This window comes from Haemaphysalis longicornis, unplaced genomic scaffold (genome assembly GCF_048455015.1).
Source record: "Haemaphysalis longicornis isolate Haplotype H1 unplaced genomic scaffold, Haemaphysalis longicornis Haplotype H1 scaffold_7, whole genome shotgun sequence".
Lineage (NCBI taxonomy): Eukaryota > Metazoa > Arthropoda > Arachnida > Ixodida > Ixodidae > Haemaphysalis > Haemaphysalis longicornis.
Window position 1 is genome coordinate 87956237 of NW_027526422.1, and position 21468 is coordinate 87977704.

Sequence of the window (21468 nt, forward strand, 5' to 3'; positions counted from 1 at the left end):
GTTATTTGCAGGCATGTGTAACTTTCTACAGGTGTGTTTTCTGTTATTCCATCCGAGAAGAAATATCTTGGGCACTAGTATATGCACTTTTCTCTTTTTTATGCCTAAAGTGCATCGTAGCGAGCCTAGCTGGCAATCTTCAGCGCCTTTTTTCAGGAAATACATGTCACTATGCCGTCGCAAAAGCAACAAATAATTATTCAACTGTAGCCTTACAAGACAAGTTTTGAAAGTACTGCTTCTGGCGCAAAGTTTACACGTGCGTGCACTTTCCTCTTTTTTATGCGTAAAGCGCATCGTAGGGACCCTGGCTGGAAATTTTCAGCGCCCCTTTTCAGGAAATCAAACTCACTGTACCGCCGCAAAAGCAACGCATAATTATTCTACTGTAGGCGTACAAGACAAGTTTTAAAAGTACTTCTTCTGGCGCACCGTTTACACATGCTAATATTGTTTTCGGCAGATAGAACCTCGTTCATATTCACGGCAAAAGTGTGTACAAGAGAGAGGAAGCGGTGTTTTTTATATTATTACACTCACCGGAAAATGTAGCCTTTGGAAGGTGTAGGTTTATTTAGGATGTTTTGGATGGGCACGGCAGGATGTCACAGATCATGCTTTTGTGATAGAGGGCTGTTTGTGTCGCAGAGAGCATTGAAAGCCAAGTTTCACCTATTTGGCGTAGTCTGTTACGTTTCCAGGATGACGTTTCATACATGACCAAGGAGAACGCCAAACGTGTGATGTGTACTCTCTGTATGCATGGGGATCTTTTATTTTTTGGTACTGATCAGAGAGATAGAGAGAGGGAGAGAGAGAGAGAGAGAGAGAGAGAGAGAGAGAGAGAGAGAGCGAGAGAGAGAGAGAGAGACAATAACTAGCAATCATAGCGACCGCACTGAAGACTAAAAAGGGTGTCATGTCAAATAAAGTCTATTCTCATCCTTATTCCGTCACCGCATCTATTTATAGTTCAACTGCAATTAGCCAAGCTATATGGGCCAAAACCATCTCATTGCGCGCACTTGCTAGCACTGCATTTCACGGCACTTAACTACCGCCAAGGCTGTCAGTCCAGTCCTTATTTCTGCGTAGAGCCCTTCAAAGGTCGTTCAAAACAACGGAATACAGTAACGAAACTCTGCTTCGAACTCCTAAAATTCGGACTTGTATATTCCGGACTTTCCGGAGGAACCGCCAGTTGTTCTCAGTGATTAAGGTATATGAACAACGGATGCTTCGACCAAACTACAGCCAAAAGTTCGATATTCTTGATAAAATTTTCCGCTACAGAGTCATGGTGCAACTTCAGGACGACGCCATTTTGAATCCTAAATCACCTGGCTAGCTTGAGATTGGCTAGGGATTGGCTTGACTCTCGCCGGGGTAACAAACGTTCCTCTTGGATGCTGTAATTTTTCACGCAGTTTGCGGCGAATTTCGAAAGCCGGGGTGATACGTGGCCATGTTTTTCGACACCCCTTTTTTGGGCACCAGGTGACGTCGACTTATAAGCAACATCATCATTATCATGTTTGTTTTGAACTATTCCCGACTTCTTCTGTCCTACTTAAATGAAATAAAGTTTGTTTTTGCGACTCGCGGATTATTGGGACTGCTCTTTTATTCGCAGTATTTTTCGTTCCGCTCCAGGTCCAAAAAAATCGGTCGGCTACTGTAGACGGCTGTATTCAGCACTTAATTTTGTAATCTTGCGTACACGGCATAATACTAAAATTCGTGCCCAATCACCAAAGGGCTGACGCGTTTTCAACGCCAAAGCACTGTAGTTCTTACTTCGGTGCGTACATGATATTCAAACCTTGACCTGCATTATCTTTGTTTACGATTGTACCGTTTTACTACTGTGAAAAGGTGTCAGTGCCTCAACTTGGCGATTATGTCTGCTCGCCACTCTTACGGTTGAGCACATGTGCTTTACCTGCGCACCAAGAATGTAGTCCCCTCGACGCACTCTCATTTCAAAATTGTTCAGGCTAACATGCTTCAAGAGGCATTCAGCAGTTAACCCATAGTTCGCGTGAATGCCAAATGTAAATAGCACCTGAGTCACTAAACCAAAGTTTAATATCTCTCTCCCTCTCTCTCTCCCTCTCTATACGGGGTGGCTGTATTTCAGGGTCCCAGCAGTCTGTAAGGAACGCAGCCGCAAAATGCAACCACAGCGGCACGTGCGCGCCACAACCGCGACAAGCATCGGCCGTAGAGCTACCGGGGGCACTCCTGGGTTGCCATGCAGCCCACGAGCGTTCTGGTCAATTACAGCTTGCGGCGGTTCGGCCCCGACATAGATTCAATTCATCATGGCAATTTTTAGAGAAGGGACTGTAGTTTTGTTGCGTCCGAGTGGCAAAACTTTATTTGCCCACGGTTTCCACGACACTGGTGATTCTTATCTGAACATCTTACTTCTTATTCATATTTTTACAGCAGCTAAAGGTTTCCGGGTTTCTCACGGTTTGTAGGCTACAAGTATTAACCGTATATGTCCCTTTTTCTTTTGTCTTGTAAAGCTATACAGCTTAATGCGCTATGTCAAGCGGCAAGATAAATTTACCAGCTCCGTAATATGAATTATGAGCATAAAGCTTTTTTTTTGGAACAGCCACCATTATTCAGGCCTTTTTGTGAAGGAATAGCAAAATAGGAAGCTACCAATTCGTTCACCTCCGCAAATATTTTCTCTTCTTCGCTTTTCGTTGACATAATGGATAGCAACGTACGTGCAGCTGAAGAAAGAATAAATACCACGAATGCCATGACACAAAGCCTGCTCTGAATTAGAATGACGTCGGTAAGTAATATTAAAAGGCGGTGTCTTGTTTTTCTACAGAGTTTTGCAGGGTATACCTACTACGCAACGAGCATAGCTAGGGAAAACACGATTGCACGACTCAATGCAACTAATACAATAAAGATTAGGACGCGCACAAATATCGAACAACGCGCCCTTCGCAGCGGCTAATGGGCCAACTGAAATGTCAGCACAAATTCATGCTCATAAGAAAACAATCCTAAAAACAAGCATGAGGTCGGGTTCGAGTATACACTACATAAATGAACGAATTTAAGGACTGTTTGTTTGCTTTATGGGCATATACTACACTAAGTGAAGTATTTTATTCCTTGCCTTTCCTGTGTTATCCCAATTCTTTAAAATTGAAAATTTATCCCTCCTGGTAAAGGCTTCCTTCAAGATCGCGACGTTGTGTATACCGAAAGGGATACTCGATTATGTATTGATTGCCCAGTAAAATTTTTGTTTCCGCTTATCTATGACCAAAAAGTTTCCTTGAGAGGTAATCTCACGTGTTATACTAAACACGTTTAGCGGTCTTCGAAAAGAAAGCGCCACGTCAATAAATCCAAAACATTACATTGATAATTCCCGCGAATTCTGAAAATCCCTTTCTGCAGCTGAAGAAACTCTACATATTAAGGGACCGTCATTGTCCTCTAGAAGTACGGTTCCTTGACAAGGGTTTGAGTACAGTAGTCAACGGTAATACGTTGATTCATAGTGACAATGTGCTGATTATTTTGTCGATTCATATTATTCCTTGCGCTTTGGATAATTGGTTGCTAACTTCGCTGACATTTTTCTTCAAAATTTACCCCGTTGAAACAACGCGCAGACAAATTTTGTTTTGTAGCTCGGCCTATTGCTCTCTACTTCGAACCTAAGGGTAAACAATGTTCTTGCCGTTATGTATTTCGCGCGGAATGTCAGTTACATGGTCTCCGAAACTTGTATTTTTGCTTGTTTTCGTCAAAGCAATCATGAGACTAAAGACAAGTATCTATACGAATGTGGGCGTTAAATATACATGGCTATCACCTGCTTGAACGGTTCTGATTGATACTAAATGGAAGAAATCAGTACGCATGACGCCAGCGGATAAAATATTTCCCGTTTTCTTTGACCTTTGCCTACCCTTTAATTGTGCTGCAACAAACGGGGCTAAATGCCGAATAAACGTTGTGGCCACCCTTGGATGAACATACTGGCCGTCAGATCTTGCATGCGGAATCTGAGTGGCGTAAAAAATTTCGCCCAAACCGATAACATATGGCTTGCACTTTTGGTGGAAAGAATAACGTCTGACCGAAGCACGCAGGGGGCATATGTATAGTCCTATAGAATACATAAAGCAGCGCAGCCTGCTATATCATACCTAGAAAAATGGATCCTTGTGAGCCAGAATCCTCTATTTAATATCTGCAAGCTGCCACACGGTTCTACGCAAACAGGGCGTGCATGTGGCTGTGATTTATTGGGAGACCTCGTTGCTATATGAAACACAGATGCAAGAGCGCCTCTGTCTGTCTCTCCTTACTAGATCCTGATTGTGCGCTGTTCAACCTTGACATGTACTAGCTCGCCAAAGTTTAAACTTTTCTACGACTACTCCGATTCAGCGAGCATACAGAAGCACTGAAGTCCGTAACATAAGAAGAAACCGTTGTGCAAATATGAAGCCTTTTTTCGTCCAGTGGATCTTACTTTGCTTGGTTGCTTCAACGCACGCTTCAGAAGCCGACCCTTTTGAATGGTGCGGAGGTCGCCTCAGTGAGTAAAGCTAGAGAAAACAAAACAGAGCTGGGCATTCGCTTCAAGTGTGCTGTAGAAACTGTACTTCCAATGTATAGGTAGCAAAATGGGCCGTAAGATAGTGGTACAGCCCAGGACGAAGGGATATTACATGTTGGTACGGAGTTTGCTTTCTTTAGCTACTGAACTGCCCATCTTTGTGATACGCGCAAATAAGGATGAAAGTATGTTCATACGAAATATATACCTCTCTCGCCATTTATGCTGTGCATTATTGAATCGGTAATTTTTGAAATCTCCGCGCAAACAAATTTCAGAATATTTGATGGAGGGTACTCAGGCGATGTCGTTGTTTCAGCTAGCAAATTAAATAGGCGAATGCGAACAGCTTCACAGCTGTAAAATATTTGCCGCAGTGTCTTGATTTTTATGTCCCAGCAAAAATCCCAATACTCGGTTAACTGCTACCGATGGTAGAGTATCGGTTAGACACTTTTCGTCTTTTGCTCTTTTCCATAAAGATCGTGTGGTTAAATGCTCACTGAAAAGGTTACTGTTAGAGGTAGGTTACATAATAAGGCCATATGGTTGATATTCAAGCGCACTGCGAATGGCCCCCCGTGGTTAAAATTAATTGGCAGCCTTTCACCAACATCGTGTCTCACCGCCCATGAGTCAATTCAACTCACTCAGCTCCAATTAATTCTCGAGTAGTTTCTGTACGGACGTCATACTAAGCTAATGTAGCAGTGATGAAGAAGAAAATGTCAATAATTTGCCGAACAGCAAAGCTGAAATATAGTTTGGGTGAGTGAATACCTATTCGAATACTGAAAAACAGTACTAGGAACGCAGGACCAGACGATAAAAGGCCCATCTGCGATCTGCAATGCTCCCATCTGCAATCGTACATTTTGATGACACTGCAGCGGGAATCATGTATGTAGATGACACCATTTTTTTTTCGAGTAGCTCAGGAACAGATGTATCTATGCGAGCTAATCAAACTCATTAGGCTCATTAATGACTGGACTAAAAACAATAATTTGAATTTAAACATAAACAAAATCAAAGCAGTTATGTTTAATCTCACCTAACAAACCATATAACTATCCCCCCTCATACTAAATGACATCAAAATAGAAGTTTGGAAGTCCTTCAAAACTTTAGGTGTGTATTTTTTCGAAAATATGACGTGCGACAGACACGTGGAATACTTGATTAAGAGATTATCCAGTACAATTGGCTTCCTCCGCCGTCACTGTTGCTGTTTCCAAAATGCCATCGATGTTATGCTTTTTAACTTTTTATTTTCATTTCACTAAATTATGCGTCACTAATCGTGGAAAAGGTACCATGGAATACATTGAACGGCTACTTCTTCTTCTGAAACGCATTGTACGACTGATATGCAGAGCGCCTCATCAAGGTCACACAAGTTATATGTTAAAAAAATTCAACATAATTTGCGCTACAACTATATAATTTCCTATTTTGCCGCTACTACAAGCTGGAGTTCAGCAAAAACCATAAGACTTTGGCTGCTTTATATATATCTTTACATATCTGCTTTATATATAAAAAATATATCCCGCTGTATCTCACTCGCCATAAAAGAATGGATAATTCGGAAATGCCGAACAATAACGGTGACCGACAGGTAAAATATCAACTTCCGACAATAATAACGAAACTAGCTCGACATCAAACATAGATATATTGTCCATATCTTTTCAGGACCTGCGCGCAATGTAATGCAAACTGGACAGTTTCTTGTACTTTTGCCTTGTCATTCTTTTCTTTGTGCGCGTGTTTTTATTGTTACTTGCTGGTACTTTTCTGTTGTTTTCATTTCGATTGCATCTTCTTTACACTTCTCATTTCTACACTACAGTTGCATCTTGAAATATATATATGCACTTTATGTATGTATGTATGTATGTATGTATGTATGTATGTATGTATGTATGTATGTATGTATGTATGTATGTATGTATGTATGTATGTATTCTAGTATTGTATGTGGTCGAGATATCAAAATCACCAGCCTATCTACGCCCACTGCAGAGCAAAGGCCTCTCCCATTATTCTCCAATTATCTCGGTCCTGTGCCAACTGTGACCAATTTATCCCCGCAAACTTCTTGATCTCATCTGCCCATCTAACTTTCTGTCGCCCCCTGCAACGCTTGCCTTCTCTAGGGATCCACTCTGTTACCCTTAATGACCAGCGGTTATCTTGCCTTCGCATTACATGCCCTGCCCACGTCCATTTCTTCTTCTTAATTTCTACTAATATGTCTTTACACCAGTTTGCTCCCTGACCCACTCCGCTCTCTTCTTGTCCCTTAATGTTACACCTATCATTTTCCGCTCCATTGCTCGCTGAGTCGTTCTCAATTTACGTTGAACCCTCTTAGTGAGCCTCCACGTTTCTGCCCCGTAGGTGAGTACAGGTAAGATGCAGCTGTCATACACTTTCTTCTTCAGCGACAATGGTAGGCTGCTATTCATTATCTGCGAATGTCTGCCATATGCACCCCACCCCATTCTGATCCTTCTAATTATCTCTGCCTCATGGTTGGGATCTGGGGTCACAACTTAGCCTAAGTAGATATATTCGCTTACCACTTCCACTGGCTCGCCACCTATCTCAAACTGCTGTGCTGCCCCGAGGTTATTGATCATTACTTTAGTTTTCTGCATATTAATTTTCAGCCCCCCGGTCCTACTCTGTTCGCCCAGTGCGGAAAGCATGCTTTGCAATTCGTCGCCCAGGTTACTTAGCAAGGCAACGTTATCAGCAAATCTGAGGTAACTGAGGTATTCTTCATTAACCCTTACTCTCACCTGTTCCCAATCCAACGTTCTGAATACTTCTAGTAAGCATGCTGTGAATAACATTGGAGAGATTGTGTCTCCTTGTCTGACACCCTTCCTTACAGGTATTTTACTGCTCTCCCTATGGAGGATGATGGTAGCTGTAGACCCATTGTAGATATCCTCTAGTATTCTTACATAATGCTCATCTACCCCCTGGTTCCGTAATGCCTGAATGAATGCTAGGGTTTCGACCGAGTCAAATGCTTCCGCATAATCTATGAAGGCTATATATAGGGGTTCAGTATACTCAGCGCACTTCTCTATCACCTGATTGATCGTGTGAATATGGTCCATTGTTGAATAACCTTTACGGAACCCTGCTTGTTCTTTAGGTTGACTGAAATCTAAGGTTGCAGAGATTCGGTTAGCGATTACCTTGGTAAATACCTTGTAGACGACTGACAGTAAGCTTATCGGCCTATAATTTTTCAAGTCCTTCATGTCGCCTTTCTTATGGATTAGGATGATGTTCGCGTTCTTCCAAGATTCCGGTACTATTGCGGTCATTAGGCATTCCGTATACAGGTTTTCCAGTTTTTCAAGTACAATTTCTCCGCCATCCTTCAAGAGGTCAGCTGTTATCTGATCCTCTCCAGGTGCTTTGCCCCCTTTCATTTCTTTCAAAGCCTTCCTTACTTCTTCGGTCGTTACTGGTGGGATGTCTATCTCCTCTGAACTACTGTCTCGTTCGGCATTATCTTGTATATGCCGGCTACTGTACAGATCCCTATAGAACTCCTCGGCCACTGTGACTATTTTATCCCTATTTGTGATGACATTGCCTTGCTTATCCTTAAGTGCATACATCTGATTTTTCCTCACGCCAAGACGTCTCTTCACTGCTTTCAGGCTACCTCCGTTTTTTACAGCGTATTCAATCCTCTCCATATTATATTTCCGTATGTCAGCTGTCTTACGCTTATTGATTAACTTCGAGAGCTCGGCTAGTTCTATTCTGTCAGCTGCGGTAGAGATTCTCATGGTTTGCCGTTTCCTGATTAGATCTTTCATCTCCTGTGAAAGTTTACCAGTATCCTGTCTAGCCATAGTGCCCCCTACTTCTACTGCACACTCCGTGATAATGCGTGTAAGGTTGTCGCTGGCTTCCTGTGTCGTAGGCTCGGCTTCCTCGTTAATGGCGGAATATCGGTTCTGCACCGGGATCCTGAATTCTTCTACTTTACGTCTTACTGTTAGCCCATTTATCGGCTTCTTTCCTACTAGCTTGTTGAGGTCCCTCCTCAAATCTAGCCTAATTCGAGATCTTACCATGCGGTGGTCACTACACCTTACCCTTCCGAGCACTTCCACATCCTGCACGACGCCAGGGGTATCGCATAATATGAAGTCTACTTCATTTTTGTGCTCCCCATTCGGGCTCCTCCAGGTCCACTTCCGACTCTCCGGTTTACAGAAGAAGGTATTCATTATAAGTAGGTTATTCCGTTCTGCAAACTCAACTAGTAGGTCCCCCCTGCTATTTCTACAGCCCAGACCATAGTTCCCAACTGCCTTGTCTCCAGCCTGATTCTTGCCTACTTTAGAATTGAAGTCCCCCATAACTACGGTATACTGTGTTTTTATTTTAGCCATTGCCGATTTCACATCTTCATAGAAGCGTTCCACTACTTGGTCGTCGTGGCTGGATGTGGGCGCGTAGCCCTGCACCACCTTGAGCTTGTGCCTCTTATTTAGCCTAATTACAAGACCTGCTGCCCTTTCGTTAATGCTATAGTATTCGTCTATGTTTCCAGCTGCGCTTTTATTGACTAGAAATCCCACTCCCAGCTCTCTTCTGTCCTCTAGACCCCGGTAACATAGGACGTGTCCATTTTTCAGCACCGCAAAGGCTTCGCCTGCCCTCCTAACCTCGCTAATCCCTATTACATCCCATTTATTGCCCTCTAATTCCTCGAACAACACCTCGAGACTTGCTTCTCTAGATAAGGTTCACGCGTTAAACGTTGCCGTTAAACGTTAAACGTGGAGATATACTATGAAGTTATCCTTGTTTTTGCAACACAGTGTAGTGTTGATTTTTTTACCGTGCTGTTTGCGATGCATTTGGGCGCAGTCCCTGTCCAGCCCTTATAGGCTTTTTGCCTGTACTTCAAGCATCGTTGAGGTGTTGAATAAATCGAATTGAAATTGAATCGAAATCATATTGATATGCGTGTCTTTCTAGGTGTTTTCACGGGTGTACTGAGGTGTTCTTGTGTTTCGGTACAAAAGCCGTTTCACAAATCTTCCATAAAATCAAAACACTTCGAAATTATGGCTTTCTGGTGGTTAGTACAATTATTTGCGATTGTGGCTAACGCACGGGCTCTTACAGTTACACGCTTTTACCACTCCAGAACATTCGCTCAGGCCCAGTGTTTTTTTATAAAGCAGAACAACATCCGGGTAAAAAAGATTATTCAACGTACCTAAAATAAATGAAATCAGCTTTGAAAGTTCCACAACGCGAAAAATATTTCTGACGCGGCCATTTTCTTTCTCAGGTGTATGCTGACTGACGTTTGGAAGGCAAGCAATCGATAAATTATAACAAGAAATATTTTCCGCTGACATCTCCAAAAGTGTTGGTGAAAACTTGATCTGTTGCGATTGGATGGGGCGCTAGAAGCTAGAAAAATATTTTCGGACATTTCTTAATATTCGACTTACACTAGTATTTTAAGTTAAAATAATTGCTTTCAAGGGAGGACCGGAAGCGGCAGTAGATATTTGTTAAAACAGTTCAGAGTAGTGGTACTGTCTATATAGTCTTCCGACTGGAAATTGAAGTTAAAATTAGATTATAAAGTATTTTTCCGTACAGAGGGCGTGTTTATACTCTTGTATAAACTATAAAGCATGGCGTGCGCCGTTTTATCTAGTGGATCCCATTTTAGAGCAAGAGTAAATGCAATCTCTGTCTGCACCTCTAACAGAGTATATGGAGCTCCTTTTTCGAAACAGCAAACATACCATTTCGAGTGTTCCTCGGTACCTCATTTATTTTTCAGATGTTCTTGAAAATGCAAAAACGGCTGCAGTGGCAAGCAGAATATTTTGGTCCTGCAGGAATGAAACGATGCGGCTGAATATCCGTCCAGCGTTTATACAGGTATGTGCACCACAGGGCAAATACGACAATACTGTTCACGAGGTTCAAAGCTAGTAATTTTCATACACGTAAAAAGTTTTTGTTTATGCACTACAATTAGTAGAAGTTGTCCTGCGAACACAGCGCCAGGAGCTATGAATTTGATATTCAAAGTTTCAGCCACAGTAAACAAATACCTTTTCAAGGGAGGGCATCAAGAAAATTTGATTGTAGACTCTGCGGCGGGAAGGCCTCTAACTATGTGCGCTAACACTGCAACCAACAACTGTAAAAAATTACTTGAGAACCTAACTGCTCCGAAGAAGCCAGAATGAGTGTTGCTGTCTTCTAACACAACCGAATATCATTAAGGCATCCGAAAACGAATTCTCTTATTGGAATCAAGAGTTCTGCATGTGCAATAACGATTTGACACGTGTACGGGGTCAGTGCTTGGGGCCCAACCCATCACAGAGTTAGCGGAAAATTAAGCTTCGCTTGGTATCTCAAGGAAGCATACAACCAGCAAATGCCTGGATTAACGAAGCCCGAGACGTAACGGCAAGCTAAGAAAAAAATCGACCTGGCAGTGGAGAATGCTCTCAGACGACACGTTTACAGTTTATGGCAATGGAAAAGGCGCCCACCGGCGACCCGCAGCGTTTTCACTCTCGTGATTCTCACCTTTCGAATACGTAGTTATTTTCGTGTGTTACTGTGGGCCAGCCATACGACCTTCATTAGCGCGTGGATTTTATTTGTCTACGTTTTATATCTGAATTTGTAGTGTGCCTTGATAACATCACCATTAAATTTGTTTGCAGGATCATGCTTGTAGCTGGATGGGAACCATTTATGTCTTTTTGTGCTCCACCCACCAGAGTAATGTAGCCACAGCTGCCACGTTTACTCTGTCAATCAGCAGTGGACTATAACTAGCAAGACTCAAGCGCACTTTCTTGAATCCGACAAATACTTTTTAAAAGCGTAATTGTCTTGGCGAGGGTGTTTTTGAGCAATTTTTGGACTCACGATGAAAGTCTGCTCAAAATCAGTGCAAAACAATACACATTTCTCTTCATCTAAATTCACTTTATATAATATTCAAAAACCCAAAAGATGATTTCCTGTGTAGAATTTTATCTGTTTTTAATATACACTTGTGGTTATCCTGCGATTAAACAACGGTTAATTTCAATGAAGGGCCAAAGATATGCTTTCTATATCAAAGAAAATACCATCATCAGACTACCTTCCTCATTTGCAACCTACAACCTATCTTGAATGGGCACCAAATACGTTGTCTGACATAACAACGCTCGTATGTTTATTAACGTTTATGTGAAATATCAAGTGTGCTACTTTGATCAGAAATGACTGAGTGTCTTATAACAGTTCTACATTTCGATAAAGGAAGTGAACCGAATATGTGCGACATGGAGATTGTGTTACAGTCTTCTAGAGGACAGCTCTCAGGTAAGTACAATATTTTTTTTTCTTTAGTAATACCACAGTGTAACCAAACTTTTTGCTCCTAGCAATTGAATAAGCGGTCCCAAGCTTTGGCAACTAATTCATTGCCTGAATGAAAAACAGTAATGGGGTGTTAGTTACACGTTGTTCTTTGAAGTAACATCCGCATGGACTGTCTCGAGCAAAATACAGCAATAAGTTACGAAGAACAAAAAACACAGCCACACGATAAGGTGCCCCTCTAAAAACTATCATGTTTTTTTAAAACCTATTTAAAATGCGAACGCATTCAATTCCCTGTTACGCAAAATCACGGTGTGCGGCATATTCCTTACACCCCGTTTCTGAAAATATGGCCATGCAAACGGCTGGAAGAGCAAACTGAATAAAAGCAAACAAAACATGAAAAAAACTGTGGTCATGTATTGCATCCCCGGTCCCGTAAAATGCAAGAGCCGCGCGCATCGCCAAACATTGCGGTATTCCGTTTCCATGTCACATCATAAAGGGCACTTCCAGTGGGTTGCAGAACTTTAATTTTGGGTGGTGAAATGCTCCTATATGCATTTTATCAAACCAAAAAATACTAAACCGCTCCTACTAACCGAAAGAATTTATAGAACAGAGCTAAGGGAAGAAGGGAAGGAAGAAAACGTTAATTTATTGAGCATAAAAGCGAGTGGCTCTCTCAGGCCAGAAAGCCGCGAGCCAGGGCAGCGGCCTGGCGAGCAAGCGGTGAGGCGTTCCTGGTCCTCGTACCGTGAGTTGGCCAGCTCGCGCTCCCACTGCTTAGGGGAAAGAGAAAGAGGAGGTTTGGCGCATACCGCAATTCCTAAAGGAGATTTTTTTTTATTTAAAGAAATACCGGAAGTAAATGAAGTGAAAAGGCCGGGCTGAAACCCAAAACGTGAGAACAAAAAACCGCAACATTCCCGCTAGGCCACAGACGCAGAAAAGCGATCTTGGTTTATAAGTTTCTTGACAAATCACAAAAAAATGCAGTATTCTTGAAAGCTAACTACTGAACGGCGCAGGTGGAACCAAGAGTGCCCGGCCTGAACTGACTTGGAAACGTTATATCGCCCATTCGATAGCTTCAGCTAACTGCAGTTGAACCAAATGAATGCCCTGCGGAGTTCGCCTTGCACGTATACGTGCGTTAAGAACAAGTATTGCGGCCCACAGGGGTAATTTCAGCAAGATGGTTACTGAATTTGGGAAGTCCATTTACGCCACTAGCGATAATTTAGGGCTTACAATGGTGAGAACGAAGACGATACCTCTTCCGGGTACATGCTAGTACAATAAAGAGAAATGAAAACCAAAGAGAAGAACACAAGGATGCAACGCGGTATGAATGAGGCTGATGGTGATAGGAGGAGACAAGCGCACTACTGGCGATCTACGATATTATACTGTAGCTTGCTAAAAACTAAAGTAGTAAAGCAAGTCTCGCCGAATAGAATAGTTTGGTTTACGATATTGTACTTTATCATGCTAAATCTAAAGTTGTAATGCATGTCTAGGCTAATAGAATAGATCGGCAAACGATATTATACTTCAGCATGCCAAACAATAAAGTAGCAAAGTATGTCTAGGCTAATAGAACATGTCGGCATACGATATTATCCTTTAGTATGCTAACAACTAAAGTAGCAAAGCATGTCTAGGCTTAGAATAGATGGGGTAATCAAGGTGATTGGCCAAACGTATCAGTCAAAGCAACATATAGATGCAAAGGACGCAAAGAGAAAACTCATATCTCCTGGTGTTAAAGACGGTGTTGCAACAGGAGAAGACTTAATCATAACACACCTCCATCAGACATAGAGCATCGTATACCTTCAAAAGAAGCGTAGGCATTTCTCAGGTAGCCATCCGTGAACGTTTCCCTGAATTTGTTTTACTCAGAGTTCTTGAGTTTTCTGCAAAGGGTTGCCACAGATAACTTTGAAGGTACAATTTTGCTATGTCTGCGATTTCATGTACATTGTAGGTATTTCTGTGAGGTTCCTGAGAAATGGAAGCTATAGAGCACTACTTGTTTGTTAAAATAACCATTTTATGTGACATTACACAATGTATATATAGTGCGTTTCATAAAATTTAGCGATTTCGGTTTTCAAGTTTACAGCGAAATGTGTGCGAACCGTTGCAGGTTCGGATGGGCCATCCAGCATCCCGAACAGTTTTCCCATAGACTGAAATCACTCATGGTGTAGGCGGGTTTACCCTGGCGCGCTTCTAACAGCGTAAACTAAAACTACTATTATAAGTACTCAAATACAATATACAGTGGAATTCTGCTGATACGTCCCCCGGACTTGCGATGACCCGCTTCTTAGGACGGATCACCGCGGTCCCGGTAAACTGCTCATAGAAACACTGCATCAAATCCCGATGATGTGATGCACGGGAGTACGCGGGCCGCTTCATTCGACGGACCCTGGCGCGGATAGACCGGCGTTTTTGCCATATTTCACACCGCTTCGTCGCCTCGTTCCGACCTTCTTTATTATGAATACCCATTTGACGCTGCTTATTGTGTAAAGGTCTGCAGGCGGGACAGACCACTTGCTGAACAGACGCAAGCAAGCAAGTGGGTACTCCAAGAGAACGTGTTTTTGGGCGTGTTGGTTTAGGTCTACGTAGATACTGAGTGACGCAATTACACAACACACAAGAAAGAAGACATGAACACGCGCTACACTTCCAACATTTTAATCGTAACCACTGCAATGTACTTTTATACATACATCCCGACATGCGCAATAGACGTGCCCAGAGATCAGCGCAAGAGTGTATCTAAAAACCACCCCTCAACTTTCAACAATACCACCAAAGTATCAATAACGCAGTCACTTCCCTTCAATCTTGTACGATGCGCCTCTAGCAGTTTTCGGGCCTTCTGATATATTGCTTTTTACCAGTATCTTTGTCTCGGAAAATCGTGTATCACAGTTTGTGCAGCAATCACAATGCGTTGTAAAATGCGCGCCATTATTATAATTTAAGTATTTCGCAAGCTTCCTCGGGCGGTCGTTTAAACATCTCCCAGTTTGGCCGATGTAGGACTTTCCACAGGTGAGGGGGCTTTCGTAAACCACCCCTAAAGCGCAAAAAACGAATGGCTTCTCAAGACTTTTTTCACAGGCCCTCTTTTTGCTACTACTAGCAATGCGAGAGCAAAATTGGCCGAGCTTACTCGGGGCAGAAAAAGATACTGGGAAAAAGCAGGTATCAGAAGGCCCGAGAACTGCTCGAGGTGCCTCGCATAAGATTGAAGGGAAGTGACTGAGTTAGTGATACTTCGGTGGTATTGTTCAAAGCTTAGGGGCGCTTTTAGAGAAATTCTTGCGCTGACGTGGCGGCCACGTCTATTATGCATGTCGGGATGTATGTATAAATGTAAGGGGCTGTCGTTGCTATTAAACTGTTGGATGTGTAGCGCCTGTCCGTGTCTTCTTTCTTGTGTGTTGTGTATTTGCACGTATAAGTGGGTACTCGTGAGCGGGAGTTAAGCTGCGACGGCCACACGCGGTAACAGTACACCAACGCGCCAACCGGAGATGTCGAGAGAGAGAGAGAGAAAAACTTTTGATCTGATCTGATCTGATCTGATTGTAGGGTTTAACGCGCCGCCGCAACGCAGGCGATGAGGCGCGCCGTAGTGGAGGGCTCCGGATTAATTTCAACCACCTGGGGATCTTTAACGTGTGCCGAAATCTCGTACACACGGGCGTTTTTGCTTTTCGCCTGCATCAGAAAAGCGGCCGCCGCGGCCGGGAATCGAACCCGCGACCTCGTGCTCAGCAGCGCAACGCCTTAGCCACTGAGCCACCGCGGCGGGTTGAGAGAAAAATTTTTATTGAGCGACTGGGGTTAGGGAAGCTTGTTCCACCAAGGTGCAGGTGACCGGCGGACCGGGAATTTGAAGCTTCCGTCGAGGCGCCAACGAACGCCAAAACGCATACGACACAACCCCACGGCGATGAACGAACAGCCGCTTTCTCCGCCGGATGGATTCAAGTTTCTTAGTTTCACGACGCTCTCTGTCTCAAGTCACCCTCGACCACTGCCAGGGTGGAGACCCGTACCAGTTGGCACCGCCAATTTGGATCGCTCGCTTGCCCCCGCAGCAAGTCACTGTAGCAACTGTAGTAAGACCGCGCTATAATTTTCGCCGCAACATGGTTTACTCACTGTAGAAAAAGATGATGAAGTAGAGGAGAAAGAAGAAGCAGCTTGCTCGGAACGGTGGCCTCCGGTATCCATCTTGTCTTTGCCCGTCCCTTTCTTTACACTCACGAAATTTGAATGTGGGAAAACAACACAGCTATTTATTGTGAACTTTGACCCAATTGCCACCAATGGCGTTTTTTTTTTCATCTCCGTCTTATGCTATCGTTCGTTTCGCATCGCCTTGGCAGTTTCACACTCGCCTTTTCTCCTCTCAATATGCTCGACCACGACCCCGTCGGCCTTATCATGCTGCCAGTGCGGTCCATGCTGCGCGGCTTGTGAACCGTCATCTTATTCTCACTTTCTATCTTTCTTCTGTCCACCCTCTTTTCTGTCTATCATCATCCTAGACTCAGTCTTGATTGAGGTGCCCTTAACCCGACAGGCAGTTATCGGCTGAGTCCACTTTCGTTTCTCTTCCAATAAAGCCACTATCTCTCTGTCTCCCTCTCTCGCGCGCGCAAAGCGCGGGGCTGGCAGGCTATCTGGATTTCATGGATGGGAGGGGGGCACAACATAGGCGTTGCTTTTTTTGAAACTTGGGATTTCATCTAGAAGTTTGCAAATCACGCGAGAACGCGTTAAATATAGTAGTTTAAATAAGTTCTTAGCCCACCTGTCACGTGCGACCATCTATTAGGCCTGGAATTTACCCGCTCCCCGGTCGTACGACACCACGGTCATATGAAGCTTTCTCACGGCCCCTTGACAGTCGTATTATCAGGGTTCCACTGTAATATAAAAGTGTAATATTGAATGTGCATACCGCAATACTTGCTCACCTGGCACGGTGGTTCAGTGGCTGACGCGTTGGGCTGTTCAACACAAGGACGCGGGTTAGATTCGTGGCCGTGGTGGCAGCGTTTCTGATGGAGTCGAAAAGCGAAAACGCCCGTGTGTACGAGATTTCGGCGCACGTTAAAGATCCCCAGGTGGTCAAAGTTAACCCGGAGCCCTCCACTACGTCGTGCCTCGTCACCTGCGTTGTGTCTGCGCGTTAAAACTACAATGAATCAGTCAATACTTGCTGTTGTCTATGTATATAAATAAGCTTAGTCTCTATACAGCATGATTTCACAAGAAGAGGGTTGTGGCTCATAGACTTCACATCATGTCTACCCAAACAGCTGGCCGTCGCTCATACATGCAGTAGAAATATTTACATATATTGTAAGTCCAGACTGGCCAGAGTACTGGGGGAACTTTCACAGCGGAGATAAAAAACTGCGGGAACGGGTTGGTGAAAGGAAAACAGTGGTTTGTTTCTTCTTTATTGGAGCGGCTCCAAAATATTGTTGGAGCCCCTTCCCATTCAAGTCCAGCTCCAGCTTCCGCCATGAACAGCTAAAACGTTATCAGTCCCATTCTGGAGTAGCATTTTCAAGACGTTTTTCGGTAAAGCGTAGGTAAATCTTGCATGCACAGAAAATTTCACGTCGTTTGCTCCGGCGAGGTGATGCGAGCGGTAATTACCGTTAATGTTTGCTAAAAATGCGGTACACTGTACTCGCGGGTACACTTAAATATAATAAAACGGTGTCTTGTTTGGTGTTCAAAAAAACGCAAGCCAACTGTCAAAGGGACAGAGAAAGACACTCAGCAAATGTTATAATTTTCATGTTTAACCTACACAGCGCTGTATTTTGAATTGTTGATGAACATGTATACAAAAATTTAATGCATTCGGTAAGCGATCCACGAGCATCTATGGAACATATATGAAGGCTTAGCCTTGCAGCCGCCTTCCGCTTCTGCTTGCATAAAGGACGAGAGTGAAGGCAGTGAGCATAGTGAATAATGCAGGCACATGAACACAAATGTACACAATCGAAAGTTAAGAGCGTAGGCATTGTGCAGAGCTGCTCGGTGTGACAGCTCCATAGTTTCTGAATTCGTGTCGAAGGTTAAGTTCAAGCTATGAGCGTTTTTAAAAAGAAGAATACTAAATTTAGGACCCCTAAAGCAATATGTGCCGGAGAAATGGCGATACATGCTACGCCATTCTTGACATGTTGGTTGTTTACCTTTCAAAATGGTAATACATTCAAGTTTTTCCCAATGATATACTTCATTTTATTTTCCTAGGGCAGTAATAATGAGTTGTCAGTACCTACATACAGAAATAACTACAGCGTTCTGCAGAACTGTTCCGTTGCATTGTTGGAGATTTTTCAATGACAAAAACAATGGGCGGAGCTCTGAGCTTGACGTATTGGTCTAAGGCTGGAGAAACAGCAGAACAGGGGAGCCATCTCCCTTCAGCAATTGCACCTCACATGTTTTTCCGACGTTGCGCTGAAAGTTATTTACGACTTCGTGGAGATGGCCCCGTTCTCCCTTTATGATGAGAGCGATAAACGTTTTTTTCGAGCTCCTCACGTGGCGCAAGCCAACGCGGAAGCCTGGTCGACGTTGGACGCTCGATACTGCACGAACACTAATTTCGCTACGCAGGGCTGGGTTTTCTCGTAAGGCTAGACGGTGGCACAAAAAGATTAGACCGCTCTGCTGTTAAAACTATTATTTCAAACAACAGTGACTTGTTTCGTTTTTAAAAAAATGAGAATTGGGTACCGAAGCTTGTCTTCAGGATTTCTTGATGGATGGAGGGGTGGAGTGTATGGCGCTTAAAACTGTATTGCACTAATGCATGTTCGGTGGGAATTTGTTTACTTCCAGAACAGCACCAGCGTTAACCAAAAGGTTATGAAGTGCATTTCGAAGATTGGTGAGGCGACCCAATTTTTGTTTCCGGTAAAAAAATTACTTATTTGTCAGAAGAAAATTGTGTTATGTTATATATAAATCATGTTAGGTGTAAGTCGGGTGAGTTCAGTTAAGCTCCGTTGGGTAGGGTGGGACTTGAATGGATGGGGTTGTCTTGTGTCGATGGGGTTGGCTGGAGCACTATGGGGCCTGTATTGATCTACAGAAGACACTTCAGATTTGACGATAAAAGTTTTTGTTCCTTCTGCACAAATTTTAAGGTAAACGTAACAGCTGCAAGAAAGGGTTAGCGTTCTAATAAAGATGTACAATATACGTGTGCGTGCTTGTGCGCGTGTGTGCGTGGGCGCGTGCGTGCAACCTTGCGCGTGCGTGTGCATCCCAGCCAGCATGTGGGTGCGTGTTTGCAGCGATTGAAATAAAGCAGAAAGCGTCAGTAAAAAAGCACTATTGTAAAAAAGCACTATTGCTCCATTGTCAAAGAAGCTGCCCTTCAGTTATATTATTTCAAATTAAAAAAATCGGCTGTATTTCAGTTTTACTTCTGCGGGAAACCCATCATTCAGCGTTACCACATTCCACTTCAGTGACAAATTTGTGCCGCCAAAAGAAGGCAAAGTAAGAGAATGACAGTGTGGTGCATACCATTTGACTCAAAAATGAGATGTTCGCTGTATTGTGGTGATGCGGAACTACGGGTAGGTCTTAAAAAGTATGCAGTTTGATGTCACTATCGCAGTGTATGAATACATAGTTCTACTCGTTAAACTTCCATACTTCAAGCAACATATTCTGCTACGCTAAGATATAAGTGAAGTGTTACGTTTTTGTATACAGATTTGTAGTACGCGTGTATATTTCTATATTATGGGTCGCCTTTTCCCCTCATTGCCTTTTTTCTCCTTATTCACCTATACTGTCAATCCTTCCTTTCATTCACATGCACCCTTTGCTCTACTTTATCACAGAAGTCGTCCGTCTGATAGCATCTGCAGCCTCGCTGTGTATCTCCCCATCTGGCTTGCTTTCATTCCAGACTTTAGCTTTGCGTTACCCAGCTCTCCGTTCTCAGGACTACCTATTAAGACACATCGTATTGCTAAAATGCAATCACTTGCCGTGGCCGCGTTCAAAGTCTAGCCTATGTACTCACTTCTTCCGGCTCATCTTCAATCTGGCAGCTTGCTGCCTTTTCTCGATTAGCATGGTACTGGTCTGTGCATTGTGCTTGTGTTGAAATAATCGCTAGGCCTAATTACGCAAGTTATACGTAAAACTTTTCTTACAGGAATGGAAAAAGTTGTACAACTTTGATGTTAATTCTTTCCACGACGCCATGCAGGTAAGTTTGATTAGGGCGGTATAGCAAGAAACAAAAGCGAAGAATGAATGGGGTGAATATCATACAAGAGCTTTTTTTTCAGCGGTGTGCTTACCCACTTTTGCCGAAAGGCGTCATGTATGGCTTGAAAAGTATGGATTATTTTAGGTACTTTGCTTCCGGGTAGAAGAGTGGCCTATTTGGAAGTGTAATAAAATGTTTATTCTCCATTACAAGGGGGAACTGCAGTTGTATCATTTCTTTCTGCTTCATAGTATATCGTTATCACTGCAAATTGTTACGGAATGGGAATGATAAAATAATACCTTTAATGAACAACAAATGGTTTTGTAGCTAGTCAGACACCCAGTGCAGGGAATGCTCACGTCATGAACTCTGGGGCTGTTACTGTTTGCACGGACCTTGTTCACCAGGTCAAGATGGATCGAACAGTTCTTGATGGCAAATTGCGCCGTTCACTTTTTAAAGGGGTCCTGAAATACCTTCCGCCGATGCATGGATGTATATGTAACCAAATAAAGCAATGTATTAGCAATCTCCTCCCGCAAGAATTATGTTAAAGCGATGCGTATTAGCTGAGAAATCGTAAATAAAAAACCACGCATTATCTTCGCGCCGCGTTTCCTCCTCCTTTCGCGGTTGACGGCGCGGAGCCTTCCCTCCCATCATGCTGCGCTCCACAGCGGTGACGTACTTCCGCTATGGCGCTCCTCATACTGCCGTCTGCTATGGCAAAGCTTTGTTGACACCATGAATCCCGCACTCCGCTCAAGGCTGGAAAAGCGAACGAAAAATCTGGCCGCATTTGTGCGGCGGCCTGGCTTTGCCCTTTCGTGGTATACGTTGCTGCAGCTGATATCGGCGGCAAACTCGCAGCCGCTCGGGGAGGATCGTGCGCTCCGTCCCTTTCATGCACCGCGCACTGTTTATCCAAAAAGCGCCGTATGAGATGTGGCCCCGCTGGTGCCGCGTCTTATTTTGCGGCGGTGGTAATTCCTGGCGGCGGCATGTCAAAAAGACATTTTAAACCTATACAGAACCCGTGCACAAAACGCTTCAATCATGTGACCAGTTCAGCTTGGGGTGACGCGTGGTGGAGAGCGGCAACGTTGGCAAAACATGCTCCGGCGCGGCTCTG

General features: G+C 43.6%; 1 protein-coding gene across 1 annotated transcript; it reads left to right on the forward strand.

The window, feature by feature from the left end:
• The first annotated feature begins 4380 nt into the window (after positions 1–4380).
• LOC144144575 (uncharacterized) lies at positions 4381–20545 on the forward strand. The gene is made up of 6 exons (XM_077676085.1): positions 4381–4591; positions 10467–10567; positions 11960–12022; positions 18941–19015; positions 20277–20330; positions 20413–20545. The coding sequence occupies exons 1-6, from the start codon at positions 4495–4497 to the stop codon at positions 20494–20496; spliced, it is 474 nt and encodes a 157-aa protein (XP_077532211.1). The 5' UTR covers positions 4381–4494; the 3' UTR covers positions 20497–20545.
• The last annotated feature ends 923 nt before the right edge of the window (positions 20546–21468 follow it).